Below are 16,692 nucleotides of genomic sequence, written 5' to 3'. Positions count from 1 at the left end.
CTCAAATTTTCTAAGTATAAAACCGACCATTATTCTAACAAAATGCATATCAGAGTTATATGTCTTGGCCCACATAGTCCCCTAATGATGATAAACAAGTATGCAAAGTCTGAAAGCTGTAACTCTTCTAGTTTTTTTAGAAAAGGCGGACCTAAACAAAAAATTTGACCAAGGAACTCAATTTTTCTAAGTACAAAAAGGGCCATAATTCTAACAAAATGCATATTAGAGTTATGGGTCTTGGCCTACATAGTCCCCTAATGATGGTAAACAAGTACGCAAAGTTTCAAAGCTGTAGCTCTTAGTGTTTAAGAAAAGGTGGACCTAAACAAAACTAGAGCTATCACTAAAGGTGATGAATGTACCCCCCGCATGCACTGACACAGTACACTGAATTTGACACACACAAGACTGCATAATTATGTGGACTGTATGTAAACAGTATAGTAACAAAAAACAAAGTCCCATAACTATGCAGAATATTTATCTAAAAGAATGTAACATGCACCATGCACAACTAGGGTTGGTACTGATCACTTGTGTGAAGTTTCATTAAATTGTGTGCAAGGGTTTGGTAGATTAGGCACGCACAAGATTGCATATGCAGGCTGTATGTACATAGTATGTTAACAAGAAACAAAGTCCCATAACTCTGCAATTTTTGTCGCTAAAAGAACCTAACATGCCCCATGCACAACTACTGTTGTTACTGATCAGTTGTGTGAAGTTTCATTAAATTGTGTCAAGGGGATAAGGAGAGATGGTGCGCACAAGATTGTGTCTATGTATATAGTATAGTAACAAAAAAACAAAGTCCCATAACTCTGTAAATTTTTTTTCTGAAAGAACCTAACATGCCCCATGCACAACTACTGTTGTTACTGATCAGTTGTGTGAAGTTTCATTAAATTGTGTCAAGGGGATGAAGAGAGATGGTGGGCACAAGATTGTGTCTATGTATATAGTATAGTAACAAAAAAACAAAGTCCCATAACTCTGTAAAAAATTTTTCTAAAAGAACCTAACATGCCCCATGCACAACTACTGTTGGTACTGATCACTTGTGTGAAGTTTCATTAAATTGTGTCAAGGGGATGAGGAGAGATGGTGCGCACAAGATTGTGTCTATGAATATAGTATAGTAACAAAAAAAACAAAGTCCCATAACTCTGCAAATTTTTTTTCTTAAAGAACCTAACATGCCCCATGCACAACTACTGTTGGTACTGATCACTTGTGTGAAGTTTCATTAAATTCTGTCAAGGGGATAAGGAGAGATGGTGCGCACAAGATTGCGTCTACGGACAGACGACCAGACGGACAGACAGACAGACAGACAACCTGAAACCAGTATACCCCCCCTTACAACTTTGTTGTCGGGGGGTACAAAAAACCGACGCTGACGATGAAGTGACGACAATACCTCTTAGATTTTTTTTAAAAAATCAGACGAGCTAAAAATATATATTTATATACAACTAATTTGATACAGGTCATAAAGAAAACACAGTAGATTTTCCATTTTTTTATCTTATGAACTAGTAAAGCAGGGGATTAGTTCCGAGTAGTTTCAAAGTTCATGTGAAACAGCACAAAAACTTTTACCTTGAATATCATGTGAATGGGAGCATAGTGCAAGATAGTTGAATTTATAGACTTTATCATCATGATGGTGTTGATTAGCAACACTTATTATTATTCTGATTTTGTTTATATTGGTATTAGTCAACAAGGGCAGTATTTCAGACATGGGGGGGGGAGTTAGTGAACTGTAAGACAACTGGTAATTTCTGTTTGATTATATTTTTTCCTTGCACGATTTTGGCAATCTCTGTTATGAATTGAAAGCTACGATGCTCATATGACCTAACCTGTTCTCTGAAAAATGCCAAAACGCAAATTCGGAACACCTAATCAAGAATGCTTAATAGCCTAATAGGCCATATGAGCCGTGCCATGAGAAAACCAACATAATGGCTTTGCGACCAGCATGGATCCAGACCAGCCTGCATATCCACGCAGTCTGGTCAGGATTCATGCTGTACGCTTTCAAAGCCTATTGGAATTAGAAAAACTGTTAGCGAACAGCATGGATCCTGACCAGACTGCGCGGATGCGCAGGCTGGTCTGGACCCATGCTGGTCGCAAACCCATTATGTTGGTTTTCTCATGGCGCAGCTCATATATGTAACTGCCCAGAAATTATTGACCACAATTACAGGTCCACTACCTTAAACAAGGTTTCTATGGAGATTAGTCAATCAAAGCTTCTATCTACCCTTCTCAGTTGCAGGGATATTTTAGATAGTACAGGTGAACTACATAAAACAGCAATTATTACCTTTTCAGCTATGAATGTTCTACTTTTGTGTTCTCTTTTCTCACCAGTACTCTGGCTGGTAGTCACACTTGGTTTTAAGGGCTCACTGCTAAAATAAAACATTCATACTCATAAGTTTTCAGACTATTCAATAACATTCAATATTACTGCTTATCATTATTAATGCTATACTGTAGTTCAATCAACAGCTTACTGTCAAATTACTTTTACATCATTTTTGTATTATCATCATCCCTTCTGAAAATGATTATCATTAAGTAAAACTTCATCATTGTAATTATAAACATCATCACTCTAAGATCACCAGTCATCATCAACTTAATCATCAGCCACATCATAAATATTATAATCAGTGTCTCAGAAACACCATCATCATCAATATCATCAAAAACATTGTCATCATCATCTGGGTTAACATTGACAACATTATCCATATCATATAAACCCTTTTCATCATCATCATTGTTATCATTAACATCGTTATCTGTATCATCAAAAACATCATCATCATCAGCAGCAGTAGCAGCATCATCATCAGCATCATGATAAATATCATCATCAGCATCAGCAGCAGCATTATTGTATGTATCATCATCAGTGTCATTACATACGTATGTGTTATCTAGGTTATGCATTCAGTATTGAAAATGTATTTCAAAAATACGTCCTATAAATGGACTCGTTTTACCATTGTTATGACCCAGAATAAACTAGCATCTCATAGAAAATTCTTAAGATTTCTCACAAACAGCCTAGCAGTGCAAAATATGAAATAAAACAAATTCATAATTAAGCTGGTTTTTCGCCCAAATAGACTGGTTCAAATAGTTTTGTGAAGCTTGGCAGCAAATATGTCTTATCATCTGCAGACTTTCCAATTGTCATAAATCACCATTATGAAGAAATGGGATTTAGTAGATTTTTTACTTGTGAATTAGACAAGAGGGACCACAATTCATTTCGCATGAAATACAGCATAACATGCATTAAGAGAACACCTCAGCAAAGGACAACAAGAGGTATTTCAATGGACAAAATCTGTTCTTTAACGGCACTAAAAGGAAATGAAAAGTGTACTTTTTAATACAAGTGGTCTCTTAGGAGTAAAAATAAAAATTGTTTGTTTCCGGTATCCCGACCTACCCTAAATTTTTGGCCAGACCCTAAATGTTTTTATGGCCTTGGAGAATATTAGTTTCAACTTTTTAACAAAAAGTTTCAAAACTGCACTTATGCTTTAAACATGCTCAGTGATGTTAGAAACCAACTTACTGATGCTCTAAAGACATAACCCCCTTGTTTGTACTCATTTTTTTTTCACACAAAAATAATTTCTGAAATGTCTTCCTTAATAAAAAAAAATTCCAAAAAAAAAAATTTCCGACCTATCTACCCTAATTTTTTTTAGCATGTTACCAGAAACAAAGAATTTTTTTTTTAGGCCTTAACAGATGTGGTCTCTTGAGCAAGACTGATGTTACAACATGTTGCATGTTGCACAAAATGCCCATTAGTATTATATAATAACTGTAGACATGTTTCACCCTTTTTGATTAACTTTCAAGAGTGATACCATTTACTGAATTTCATCTTGCAAAAACGTTTTAGCACCTACATTTGGTACACCCAAGTAACAAATCACCCAAATGATAAATTTCTGGAGACTTTTGAAAGATTTTTTGAGAGATTTTGAACTAAAATTATGTATTGTTGATCCTGTAATTAGTTCCTAGTCCGCTGTTTGACCAATCTATTTTCGTATTTTTTTATGTCTCTTGTCACTGCCTTCCGATTATTTATTTTCGTTCACATGTTCCAAGCTAACAAAATTTTTAATGTACTACCGTAGATACCCATGTATAATGTGCACCCGTGTATAATGCACACCCCCGATTTTAGCCCAAAATTCTGGGAATAAAACATTTTTGGTCAATTTTGGGATGGATGGAAAACGAAAGTAGAGTTTACATTGACACCGGTAATAAATTTTATCTCTGCAGCAGAGAGCAGCATCGGTCTCGCGGTGCTATCGATTTTTGTTTTCTCGAAAATAAAATAAGTAAAATATTGTTGTATTTGTTGTTTTACCTTTTTTTAATTAACTATTTTGAATAAATAAATAGCAGCTGATTCAATATTTCTGAATGGTATCTTTCAAAATGACACGAGCTTCTCAATTCAAACCGATAACAAAAGGTGTGATAGTCTTTTTGTTACGATAAAATAGCCTGTAATTACCGGCAATTAACGTGTCACCTCGTGTCAATCATGTTGTTCACAGTTTGATCTCGGTTGATGATAATTCTCGATCTTTAATTAGTATCATAATTTATGTGATTTATTAACATTTCTTTCATCAAAATACTCTTAAATTTATATGAAATTAATTTTGTTTGAAAGAAAAATAAACCATTCGATCTTTTACGGAACGTAACGGCAATCTTAGATTTTAGAGGTGACAGTAAGCGCGGGGAGTAGTTTCCCTTTACCAAAATGGCGAACATCGGTAACAAACTTGTTTTGAAGTTGGAAAATTGTCTATACCTGTGTATTATGCGCACCCACGATTCGGGGGTGGTCCCAGGGGTAAAAAAACTGCGCATTATACATGTGTATCTACGGTATGTATAGTACAGCCCAGTCATTCCATTTACTTTAGTTTTATTATTACATACATGTATACATCAATAATTTTACCTTTTCTCTTCATGCTGTCCTCTTTCAATTATCCCATCTAAATCAAAACCACCATCATCCTGTTCATCAGCACAGCTACTGTCATCATCTTCACTTTCACTACTACTGCTGTCACTGCTGCTACTGGATGTATCATGATTCTCTACTGGAACGGTCGTTTTAACTGGTTCATCTGAACTTGCACCAACGTCCGGCAAACTCTTCATCAGATCTGAAAATACATCAAGAATTGGGTACAGGCATTCTCATCATCATTATCATCATCATCACCATCATTATCATCATCATCATCATACCTATATATTTTGCTTGATTTTTAAGTCACACTGACACAATTCAGGCTAAATTTAACAACACTCAAGCTTTAATAGTGGAAAAAAAACCTAGTTGCCCCTCCTAGCACTTTTTTGAACAAGGGTGGATACCTGGATGAAGCCAGCCACCTAGATGACTTCCTTATATGAAAGAACTGTAAATCAATGCAAGGAAAGTGATTTTAAGTCAGTGATATTAACTGCTCGTAAGCCACGGAGGCTTTTCATCATCACAACCACTACTGCCTGCATCATCATTCCCATCATCATCAGCAGCAGCAGCAGCAGCAGCAGGAGCACATTTATTTTGTTATCCATATAAAGAAAAATTTTAGGCTGTATTTTTTTCAGGAAGAGATTATATCCTGCTCAAATCAAGATAACATTAAAAATGTGTCATCCCTGATGTCAATCTTTCCATGAATAAAAACTTTTTTTTTCATAAGTACATAATCCATACCAGGAAAAAGAATATTTAAGGGGTACCTCCATAAAATCTAAAAAAAGGAAACAGCATGTTTCTTGGCTATCAGATGTCTGTTTTTTCTTGTGTAATGCTTCCTGTCAAAACAAGGCAATCAATCATAGAAAAGATTGTTTTATTTTCAAGTGCTTCATTTGATTAAACAATCTTCAAAAAGGAATTTTAAAACAAGAGGACCATGATGGTCCTGAATCGCTCATCTATCCCCACATGACCCAGTGTTGAACTGAGTATGACGTCGTTATTTCTATTATTTGACATAGTGACCTAGATTTTGAGCACATGTGACCTAGATATCATAAAGATAAAAAATTCTGACCAATTTTCATGAAGATCCATTGAAAAATATGGCCTCTAGAGAGGTCACAAGCTTTTTCTATTATTTGACCTAATGACCTAGTTTTTGAAGGCACGTGACCCACTTTTAAACTTGACCTAGATATCATCAAGGTGAACATTCTCACCAATTTTCATGAAGATCTCGTGAAAAATATGGCCTCTAGAGGTCACAAGGTTTTTCTATTTTTCGACCTACTGACCTAGTTTTTAACCGCACATGACCCAGTTACGAACCTGACCTAGATATCATCAAGCTGAACATTCTCACCAGTTTTCATGAAGATCCATTGAGAAATATGGCCTCTAGAGAGGTCACAAGGTTTTTCTATTTTTAGACCTACTGACCTAGTTTTTGACCCCACATGACCCAGTTTCGAACCTGACCTAGATATCATCAAGGTGAACATTCTGACCAATATTCATGAAGATCTCATGAAAAATATGGCCTCTAGAGAGGTCACAAGGTTTTTCTATTTTTAGATCTACTGACCTAGTTTTTAACCCCACGTGACCCAGTTTCGAACTTTATCTAGATATCATCAAGGTAAACATTCTGACCAATTTTCCTGAAGATCCATTGAAAAATATGGCCTCTAGAGAGGTCACAAGGTTTTTCTATTTTTAGACCTACTGACCTAGTTTTTGATCCAACATGACCCAGTATCGAACTTGACTTAGATATCATCAAGGTGAACATTCTGACCAATATTCATGAAGATCTCATCAAAAATATGGCCTCTAGAGAGGTCACAAGGTTTTTCTATTTTTAGATCTACTGACCTAGTTTTTACCCCCATGTGACCCAGTTTCGAACTTGACCTAGATATCATCAAGGTGAACATTCTGACCAATTTTCATGAAGATCCATTGAGAAATATAGCCTTTAGAGAGGTCAAAAGGTTTTTTTATTTTTAGACCTAATGACCTAGTTTTTGACCCCACATGACCCAGTTTCGAACTTGACCTAGATATCATCAAGGTGAACATTCTGACCAATATTCATGAAGATCTCATGAAAAATATGGCCTCTAGAGAGGTCACAAGGTTTTTCTATTTTTAGACCTACTGACCTAGTTTTTGATGGCACGTGACCCAGTTTCGAACTTGACCTAGATATCTTCAAGGTGAACGTTCTGACCAACTTTCATAAAGATCCCATGAAAAATGTGACCTCTAGAGTGGTCACAAGCAAAAGTTTACGGACGCATGGACGCACGCACGCACGGACGACGGACGACGGACGCCGCGCGATCACAAAAGCTCATCTTGTCACTTTGTGACAGGTGAGCTAAAAAACTTGTATCATGCTTTATAAATAGAAAATCCATCATTGGTCTTCAGTTAAGATCAGAAAATCCCAACCCGAGGGCGCACCGCTCAAGTCTTAAACGAGGCTGAGCCGAGTTTAAGACTTGAGCGGTGCACCCGAGGGTTGGGATTTCCGATCTTCACCGAATACCAATTATGGATTCTGTTTCTCACTTACCACAACAGAAACAATAAAAACAAGCATAAAAATATGAAACTACTTAAAACGCGGGAAATTGGCGTCCGTAAGCAGAAGTGACGTCGTAACATTTCAGTGACGCACAATAACAAAGCTCCGCTTTAGTTTTATCGTTTGTAGCGTAACGGTACGTTCTTATCATAAAGTAATGAATTTTGAATCGAGAAATACACTATAAGGAACGGAGAGAAAAGATAAAGGTACCTGATTTTTAATTATTTTACATAAATAATATATATATTCAGTGCATGAAGTAGTCCGTCACAGGAGTGTGGGATAACCCATGTGAGATAAGATTTTCCAGCACTTCTAAAAATAGAGATTTTTCTGTCCGATAAGTGAGAAAGTACTTTCTCTGTCATTACAATTTCTATTTCTATGTGTAATTCGCTGTTCTTTGGTTCATTTGCAGAATGAAGATTAGCATTCAGACAGAATGACAGCACTTTCCGTATACCAGAGGGCAACTTCAACTATATTTTTACTTGTCCGAATTCAATTGTTTCTTGCCCAAAATTTAACATATTGATGTGATGAGACAATGCAGTACAGAAAGAAAAACAGTAGTACTGATTTTGAGAGTATTTAATGGGATCTTTCATATATTTCACTTGCTCTACAAGTATGATTGTTTGCCTGCCCACACTCCACTTTTACTTGCCCTGGGCAATATGGCAGTCCTTAAGGTCGAGCTCTGTACACACTGAAAGGAGCTGCTGTGACAAGAAGTGAACAAGCTATGAGAAATGAATGGGTCTTTTTTTAAGTCCTAACAGAAACAAAGGAAATAATATTTTTCTTTCATCTAGGAACCCTTTTCAGACATTATTTCAATTCATGCGAGCAACTGGGTTGTGTTGTATACCTTCCCTATGCAATGTACATAAAGACATCCCTTACAACCCTCAAACTTACTGGGGTTAAGAATGAAAGAAATGATCCAAGACCAGGACATTGTCCAATTGGTCACACCGTTCATCTACAGAACATTACCATAGATTAGGGCAATATAGGACTATGTAGTTCATTAAATAAAGAGTTCTACTTTAGCTGGTGCTAGGAAACATCAAGGGTGTTGTGCATCTCATTTCCTCTTTAAAACACAAACAAACCAATCAAGCTACTTTTTTTTTGTTTTGTTGCATTCAAACTTTCCAAGGATTTGTCGTGTAGATTTGACTTATTATAATCATGACAGAAACAGCCAACCAAAAGGTGAATGATCACAGGCATTGTTAAAGGTATCATTTCTGTCAAAACTGTCTGAATAATAAAAATCACATTTCTATCAAAATACAGGAAGGTCTGCCAGCAATTCATTAATAATGACTTCCCAAGGTTCTTGCAGACAAACGACCAGACAAGAAAAAGTGTGGTGCTAACACAATAATGTCTACCTTCTTAAAGTACTGCTATTTATTACAGAATAATTGTTTTTGTCTGGAAAATCGTACTGGTAATTTCTCAACCATTCCAATATGAAGAATAAAAGGAAATTTCTGCATTTTTTGGAATTTACAATGAGCAATAGTATCAATAATGTATTGTAGCTTGTTTTTCTGTTTGAAAAATTTCAATTCTGCTTTCAAATGTTTCCTAAATCTCTCTTCTGTATAGTAATTTATTGTGTTATATTTTGTTTATTTAGGGCTGGCTGTCACACTGATACCATTTTAGGTCATACTGTCACTTTCCGCCTCCCCAAGTGCCCTACTGGGCATTATTTCAGACACCAACAGGCTCTGAACAGAACAACCAACCTTTTAGTATGCCAGACAGATTGCTTCCTAGTGCTAAAAAATTCTACACCCCATGCAAGGTTTCAAATTAGCAGTGGGTGATAAGAAAGTGTTGCATTAGGTCAACAACCTTAAAGACCTACGCAGAAAAACTGTAACCTTTTGTATTTCAAGACTGTATATATACATGACTTCCATGATTTCTTTTTTAGAAATACAGGTATCTAAATAACAAACTAACAGACATATATCAGGTCAAGTTATTAACATTTTATTGAATGTATGTAGCAAGGTTTAGAGCACAAGGTAAGAGTTTTTAAAACTATACCGAAAAGGGAATGACCTGAGTGAATTTGTAGATGAAGATGTGAACACATGAATTCAGAAAGGGCCTAAGTTGTCCACTAGTTGTCTTTTAGTATAGCTGCATCATAATGATTTTGCACGAAGAAAAAAGTAGGTCACTAGGTTGTGGTGGGTCTTTAACCATGATCTGACCACAGATGGTCCAGCTAACAATTTTGTTACCAAAGAAATTCATTACATAATCTCATATTTTGCTTAAAAACAAGAAAACTCATTCTCTCATGTAATCATAAACATACAAGCTTTTTACCTGCATTTACCATGAATCAAAGAGCATAAAAAGCTGACAAAATAAACTATTACTTGTAAGAAAACCGTTAGAAATTAAAATAACACTGAATATATAAAGAACCTTCAATTATGTCAGTGTCAGCTGCCTCTGTGAAATGTACACAGTTATCAACTGCCTAAAGACTGATGACCTTGACTTAATATTTCATTAAATGATTTTCAGTTTTATCTGTATCATTACCTAAAGGGGGAAAAACAGGTATGCAAATATGATTAAATATGGTCACAAAAGTTATCTACCTTTATGTACAAAAGCTATTTATATTAACCAACTAAGCAGATAAATGTTTCAGGAATAGTGACTTTTCAAGGAATAGTGACTTTTCAAATTTATATATAAAAATATGTATACCAAGTACAAAATTTATGATGTAAAAGTAAGAGATATCATTTTGTTATTTTACAAACCTCATTTACATAAATTAACATCAAAATTCTTTTAAGAGGTTATGTTCTGAGGCAAGAAAACAAGAGGAAGATCTTTTCTTTGATAACTTAATGATACAATTTAATAGATCTTTTAAACAAGGCAAAACTATAAAGTTACTCTAAAATTAGCAGCAAATTTTGCAAAGTCAAGGATTAACAAGTGCACTGTAATTTGGATCAGCCATTTATAACATGACATTGTGCGTTTTCTTGGCCCAAAAGGTTGAACAATCATAGAATTTTGATGGGAGATTTTCAGAAATAGTGGGTAACCCTTCATAAATATAAGTCTATTATTAAACTGTCACCTCTGAAAAGATCAGAAATCAAATTTATAGGTCAGATACCACCAATTCAAACCAGAGCTATTCACAGGAGACAGCGTGCTCGACTATTTTGATGCACAACAGTGAAATAGGGAACATCTGAGGAAACTACAGTAATATAAACAAACCAAAGAAGTAATATTTTTTTGCAAGGATTGCACCTTTTTTTCTGTGTTCACCATGTTATACCAAATAATCTGACAGTATCTGCTGCATTTGATGTGCATTGAAAATACTCCCAAGTGTCACTATTCATATGTTTTTCATCCATTATTTTGGTGGAAATAAAATAATTTTTTAAAAATATACATGTTTTCTTTTATGGAAGGATATGAAACGTAATGCTATATCCTACGACAGGCGGTGGTCTGTAACCTATAAAACTGTGTTTGAACTCCAGTCTCAAACTACAATCTTCCCATTGGTCAATTTCAAAACTTAAGTTCAAAATTAACCAATCAAATTCTGGATTCTTACATACGTCTCAAAACTCTGTTTTGCAACTTTGAACCAATTATTTCTCTTTTTTTTTTTTATTTCGCCTACTGCAGATGCGGATGCATTGTTATAAACATTTCAATGTCTCCGAGAAAATGTAGAACTAACTTAAAATCTTTTAACCCTTACCCTGCTAAATTTCTATAATGAACTTGTCCGTCTTTCAATTTGGACAGTACCATTAACTATTAAAAGGGGTGCATACCAAAAGCATACTGACTGAATGGCGAACAGTACAGATCTTGATCAGACTGCACGTATGTGCAGGCTGATCATGATCTAAACTGGTTGCAAAGGCAGAATCAATCGTGTCCAGCATGATAACGATTAACTTCACGAATAGTGCACCTGACTATATTACACAAAAGTCTCTCTACAACGTTGCCGTCTGTTACAGTTGCCGAAAGGCAATAAATCTGGTTAATAATTATACATGTAACCTTCGCTGACATCATAAATTAATTACAAAAACAACTGTAACAATAAAACGTTAACAGATCACATTCATTACAGAGTAATCAATCATTTCCTAAGCGAAATCTAAATTTATACTGATCAAAATACAAGCTTTTATGTAACAACAATTAAATAAATTAGCATAAAACAGAGCAAATGAAAAGATTTTACACCTAAAGAACTTCAAAGTAATATGTCACATTAGAAACTGCTTTTGACAAAAAGCCCCTTTCTCCCTACACCGTTTCAGTTCAGTGGAAGGGTGTATGGAGCTTTGTCTCATTTACCTGGCAAACATTCTGCCATGTTATTTAAATATCTTCCAATATTGCCTATCTGAGACTTTTAACACATTATATTACCTTGACTTTGAACCAAAAGTACTGAAAGTTATGTTCAGCATGTCATCTTATGGCAAATATTTGTGCAAAGACATTTCAGACTCCTTCAAAAGGGTAAAAAGATACAGAGCAGACACAAAATACTGTTGACTTGAATCAGACATGCCTGAAAGTTGCATTCTGCAAACCAATAAACAGACCGGTGGACATTCAGACAAAAAAACAATTCGCCTCCCAAAGAAAAGCCTACCAATAACATAGCACTGGATGTGATGTTTCACCTAAAGACGATCACAAAAATGGATTGCTTCCTTAACGTATGACGAGATGGACAAAGTTGATTACGTTTTTTTTTAATGGAGGTAAACAACATAAAATTTACTGCAATTTGATTGTGAAAATTTTTCATCTATCATTATGTGTTTGTATGCACGTACACACACTTGCAAACAACTGAAATAACCTGTACATATTAATTACTTTGTCCAGCCTTTCTGACTGATATTGTGTATAACTACTGATAATTTTGATGCTATCATTTGGAAACTTTTAAGTCAATCAAGCTCATACAATTTCGGTCATATGGAGATTTTCCAGTTTTTCATGGAAGAGAATGACCCCAGGTGCTGATCTACTTTGCATTACTTCTGAAACGTGCATAAACTTGGGCAGAAAAACTGACATTCCGCAAGCTAGCTTGAAACTCTCCTCACAGGAAAGAGTTCTACTCCCAAAGCAGGGTTTCTAAACTTCACCGTTGATTGGCAAACGATTCAAAGACAGTGACCTTAACCACACAGCCACAGAAGCCTCTGGATACGTTCTAAAAGAATGAACACCTATTGAATAATATTGCCTTTATAAAATCTTGCTGTACACCAAGTTTGGTGACAGTAAATCAATCCTAACTAACAATATAAACTGGAAATCACCTTGATGACCTTGGACTTGAAATGATCTTTTTTTTTTCAATAAAAAATAAAAGTTAGGTCCTGACCAGGATTTGAACAGCAAACCATTCTATTCCAAATCACAAAAGGTGACTTTGGCCAAACACTCTAGACCACTGCACCATTTTTATTTTCTAGGTATGCAGATCAATTAGGTTATACTGACCTTGAACTTGACCTAACTGACCCCATATACAGTCCCAACCTTGTTTTTTCTAAAACCTACCTATAAGCCAAGTTTAATTTCAATACTTCAATGCAAACTATTGTGCAGAAACCCCTTTTTCTACTTTTAGCAACAGTGACCTTGACCCTAGTGACATCATATGCAAACTCTTTCTCTATGAAAGCCACCTATAATTATAGTATTACAGTTTCATTTACAATAGGTCACTTCTAAATCAAGTTACACCCGTCCACCCGTCCACATGCCCTATGACAATCCATATATATTTTCAGACTTAAGTTTCCCCTGTCTCATTGTTATTTTCTGCCTGTCTTCACTCCAGACAGGTCAGATGTCTACAGCAAAAAGTAGAACAAATAGAAGGTCAATGCACTGATGGGAATCATGAAGAAAACTTTTAAACCAGGTAGAGGATAGAGTATAGATCTATAGTGTATTATGTCATTAATCTTATAAGTGGCATTTTTGTACTCATTTGACAGAAACATGACACTTTCTGTGCTTTTTGGTAGACTTCATAGGGATCTATTATTGCAATAATAAAATCCATAAAGTATTACAGATAATTGTTACTGTAAAAAAAAAATTTTTTATTAATTTCTGTGCATGAGTTTAGTTTTCAACTAACAAAATTGTAACTTAACTTGAAACTTTTGTGCACTAAGCAAATTCATTCTCGACCCAAGGTGAATGAAGAAATAGGGAGAACAGAAACGAAAAAAACCTTGAGCTTTTCAATTTATGCATTAGCACTATCTTCTTTACATAACTAATCAGAAATGTGATATATTTACTTCTCCCACATAGCATGTTTTCAGAACCATCAGAAATTGATTACAAATTCATTGTAAAGTTCTAATACAAAATTAAAACTTAATAAGTAACCAATCAATGCAGAAAGTGTCAGCAAGGACATGCAAAACTAGGCTTTCTTGGGGAAGAAATTCCGTGTTTTACCAAGGGAGTCTGCATAGGCCTTACAGTCTACTTGACTGAAAATTACGCTGTGATCAAAAAGGTCTTAACCCTTACCATGCTAAATTTCTATAATGAACTTGTCCATTTTTCAATTTGGCAGCACCATTAGCCATTAAAAGGGGTACTCGCAAAAAGATACCGACTGAATGGCAAACAGTGCAGATCATAATCAGACTGCATGGATGTGCAGGCTGATGACGATCTACATTGGTCGCAAAGGCAGTATCAATCGTGTCCAGGATAATAAGGGTTAAGGTTTTCATTTTTAAATGGTTTTATACAAACATTTAGCAGCGCTGACTTACAAATGTAGTTCCTCCAAATAATAAATCAATTTTAACAGATGTTTGGAACAACTATCAACAGCAATAAAAAATATGTTCACCTTCATACATTAATCAATGGCACATTTTCTTAAACTGAACAAAAACCTTAAAAGGGCAAATACTTTTCTACAGAATCAGATATTTCATTACAGAGCAGCAACCTTTGAACAACAAACATATATTTGAGACTTCCTTGACCCCTTCACAGAACCTGGAATGTTACAGCCTGAAGTGTGGGTCATGACCTTGACCATGTACAGAACCTGCAACTTAACAACATGAAAAGTGGGTCATGACCTTGACTTTACAAGGAACCCGAAATGACACAGAATGAAAAGTGTCATTACCTAGACCCCTCCAAAGAACCTAGTATGTTACAACATGGAAAGTGGGTAATGACCTAGAACAATTTACAGAACAGCATAAAAACTGGGCCATAACCTTGACCCCTGCACAGAACCCAATATATTACAATGTGAAAAGAGAAGCTTACCTTTACTACTCTTGGCAACTACATTCAAGTCTCTTCTGTCCTGTATTTTGTCCTGCAAAATGGAACAAATTGATTACATACATAACAAGAGCTGTCAGTAAGACAGCACGCTCGACTTTTCTCAGTGCTTGACTCTAAATTAGAGCTTTGCCAGTAAAAAACTTGATAAAACTTTAACAAAAAAATTCTAAGTTAGCAAGAGCTCGTAGAACACGAAATACCCCCCTTGATGCATTCAGTAATTGCACATGGAAAAGAAATTATATGGTCACTGTGCACTGGATGTTTGACGTACTGACCTCAAATCAATAATTATTGGTCATTTACCAATCATAAGTAAACACGGTATCAAATGTGATCTTAGACCAAAGCATTCTCCAGTTATTTGGCAAAAAAACTTCTACTGTTTTGGGTCAATGTGATCCTGATCTTTGACCTAATGACCTCAAAATCAGTATGAGGGGTCATCTGCTGGTCATGATCAACATCAATATTAAGTTTCGTGATCCTGTAACCTTGACCTTTGACCTACTGACCTCAAAATCAATTGGGGTCATCTACTGGTCATGAACAACCTGTCTATCAATTTTCATGATCCTAGGCCCAAGCCTTCTTGAGTTATCATCTGGAAACCGTTTAACTGTGCCTGGTCACTGTGACCTTGACCTTTGAGCAACTGACCTCAAAATCAATAGGGGTCATCTGCTGATCATGATCAACCTTCCTATCAACTTTCATGATCCTAGACCCAAGCATTCTTGAGTTATCATCCGGAAACAAATTGGTCTATGGACCGACCGACATCTGCAAAACAGTATACCCCACCTTCGTCGAAGAGGGGCATAACTCTGTCAAAATTCAATCATACTAATGGGAATTGTTTCTCCTGGTGTAGACTTTGATAGTAAATATTTATCTTAAGTTTCGAATCAATAGCTTTGATAGTAACAGAGATATTTGACTTTTCAAAAACTTTAACCAATGGCGAAGCTGATGCCTGGGCGAGTGCAACAGCTCTACTTTTTCTTCGAAAAGTCGAGCTAAAAATACTTTCAAGAACCTTTTTGTTGGTGAGGAGACTTTGGATAATATAACAATTTACAGATTAAATGGCTGAGAAACAGCAACTGCCCTTCAACATTATTTCAGCCCCTGAATGGAACCACTGACCTTCCACATGCTAGGTGGAAAGCTGCCTCACATTTTACAATGTATGTGAGGTTCGAAGTCGCAGTGGCAATGGGCAAACGACTCAGTCAGTAACATTATTCAATCAGCTATGGAGGCCATCACCCTATCAATCTTGTAACACAAGTCAAAATCCTTCCTTGAACTACTTTTAAAAATATAGCAAACTTAGAAAGCTTACCGAGAATGGAAACTGGGATTCCTTAAATGGAGTCTGGATGCCAGTTAGGGGCTGTGGGACCTGAAACTCCTGAAACAAGAAAGGAAACTTAGTTTTTAACAAAATAAGCATAGATATAACATACATTTTTACTTTATAATCATTATACCAGATATTTTGACTTGTGCTGTAAGATGTGTCAACAACCTTTTGCTTAATCAATAAGTCACTGTCTTACTAGTAAATCAACATGAGCTCTACAACCTTTTAAAACGTCTTGTA

At 35.6% G+C, this 16,692-nt stretch overlaps 1 protein-coding gene across 2 annotated transcripts in view; it reads right to left on the bottom strand.

The window, feature by feature from the left end:
* LOC123557315 (AF4/FMR2 family member 4-like) overlaps nt 1-16,692 on the bottom strand; it is a 132,608-nt gene that overhangs the window by 76,843 nt on the left and 39,073 nt on the right. Inside the window, exons 5-8 of one of the 2 annotated variants that reach the window (XM_045348726.2) lie at nt 16,432-16,500; nt 15,063-15,114; nt 5,039-5,249; nt 2,342-2,429 (exon numbers count right to left, since the gene is read on the bottom strand). In XM_045348726.2, the coding sequence (XP_045204661.2) occupies nt 2,342-2,429; nt 5,039-5,249; nt 15,063-15,114; nt 16,432-16,500 (420 nt within the window). The remainder of the gene's footprint in view (nt 1-2,341; nt 2,430-5,038; nt 5,250-15,062; nt 15,115-16,431; nt 16,501-16,692) is intronic. The other variant, XM_045348727.2, reaches the window with a different exon arrangement.

Source organism: Mercenaria mercenaria, chromosome 5, assembly GCF_021730395.1.
Source record: "Mercenaria mercenaria strain notata chromosome 5, MADL_Memer_1, whole genome shotgun sequence".
NCBI lineage: Eukaryota > Metazoa > Mollusca > Bivalvia > Venerida > Veneridae > Mercenaria > Mercenaria mercenaria.
Note: the sequence above shows the minus strand (reverse complement) of the source record. Positions and strands in the feature narration are given on the sequence as shown.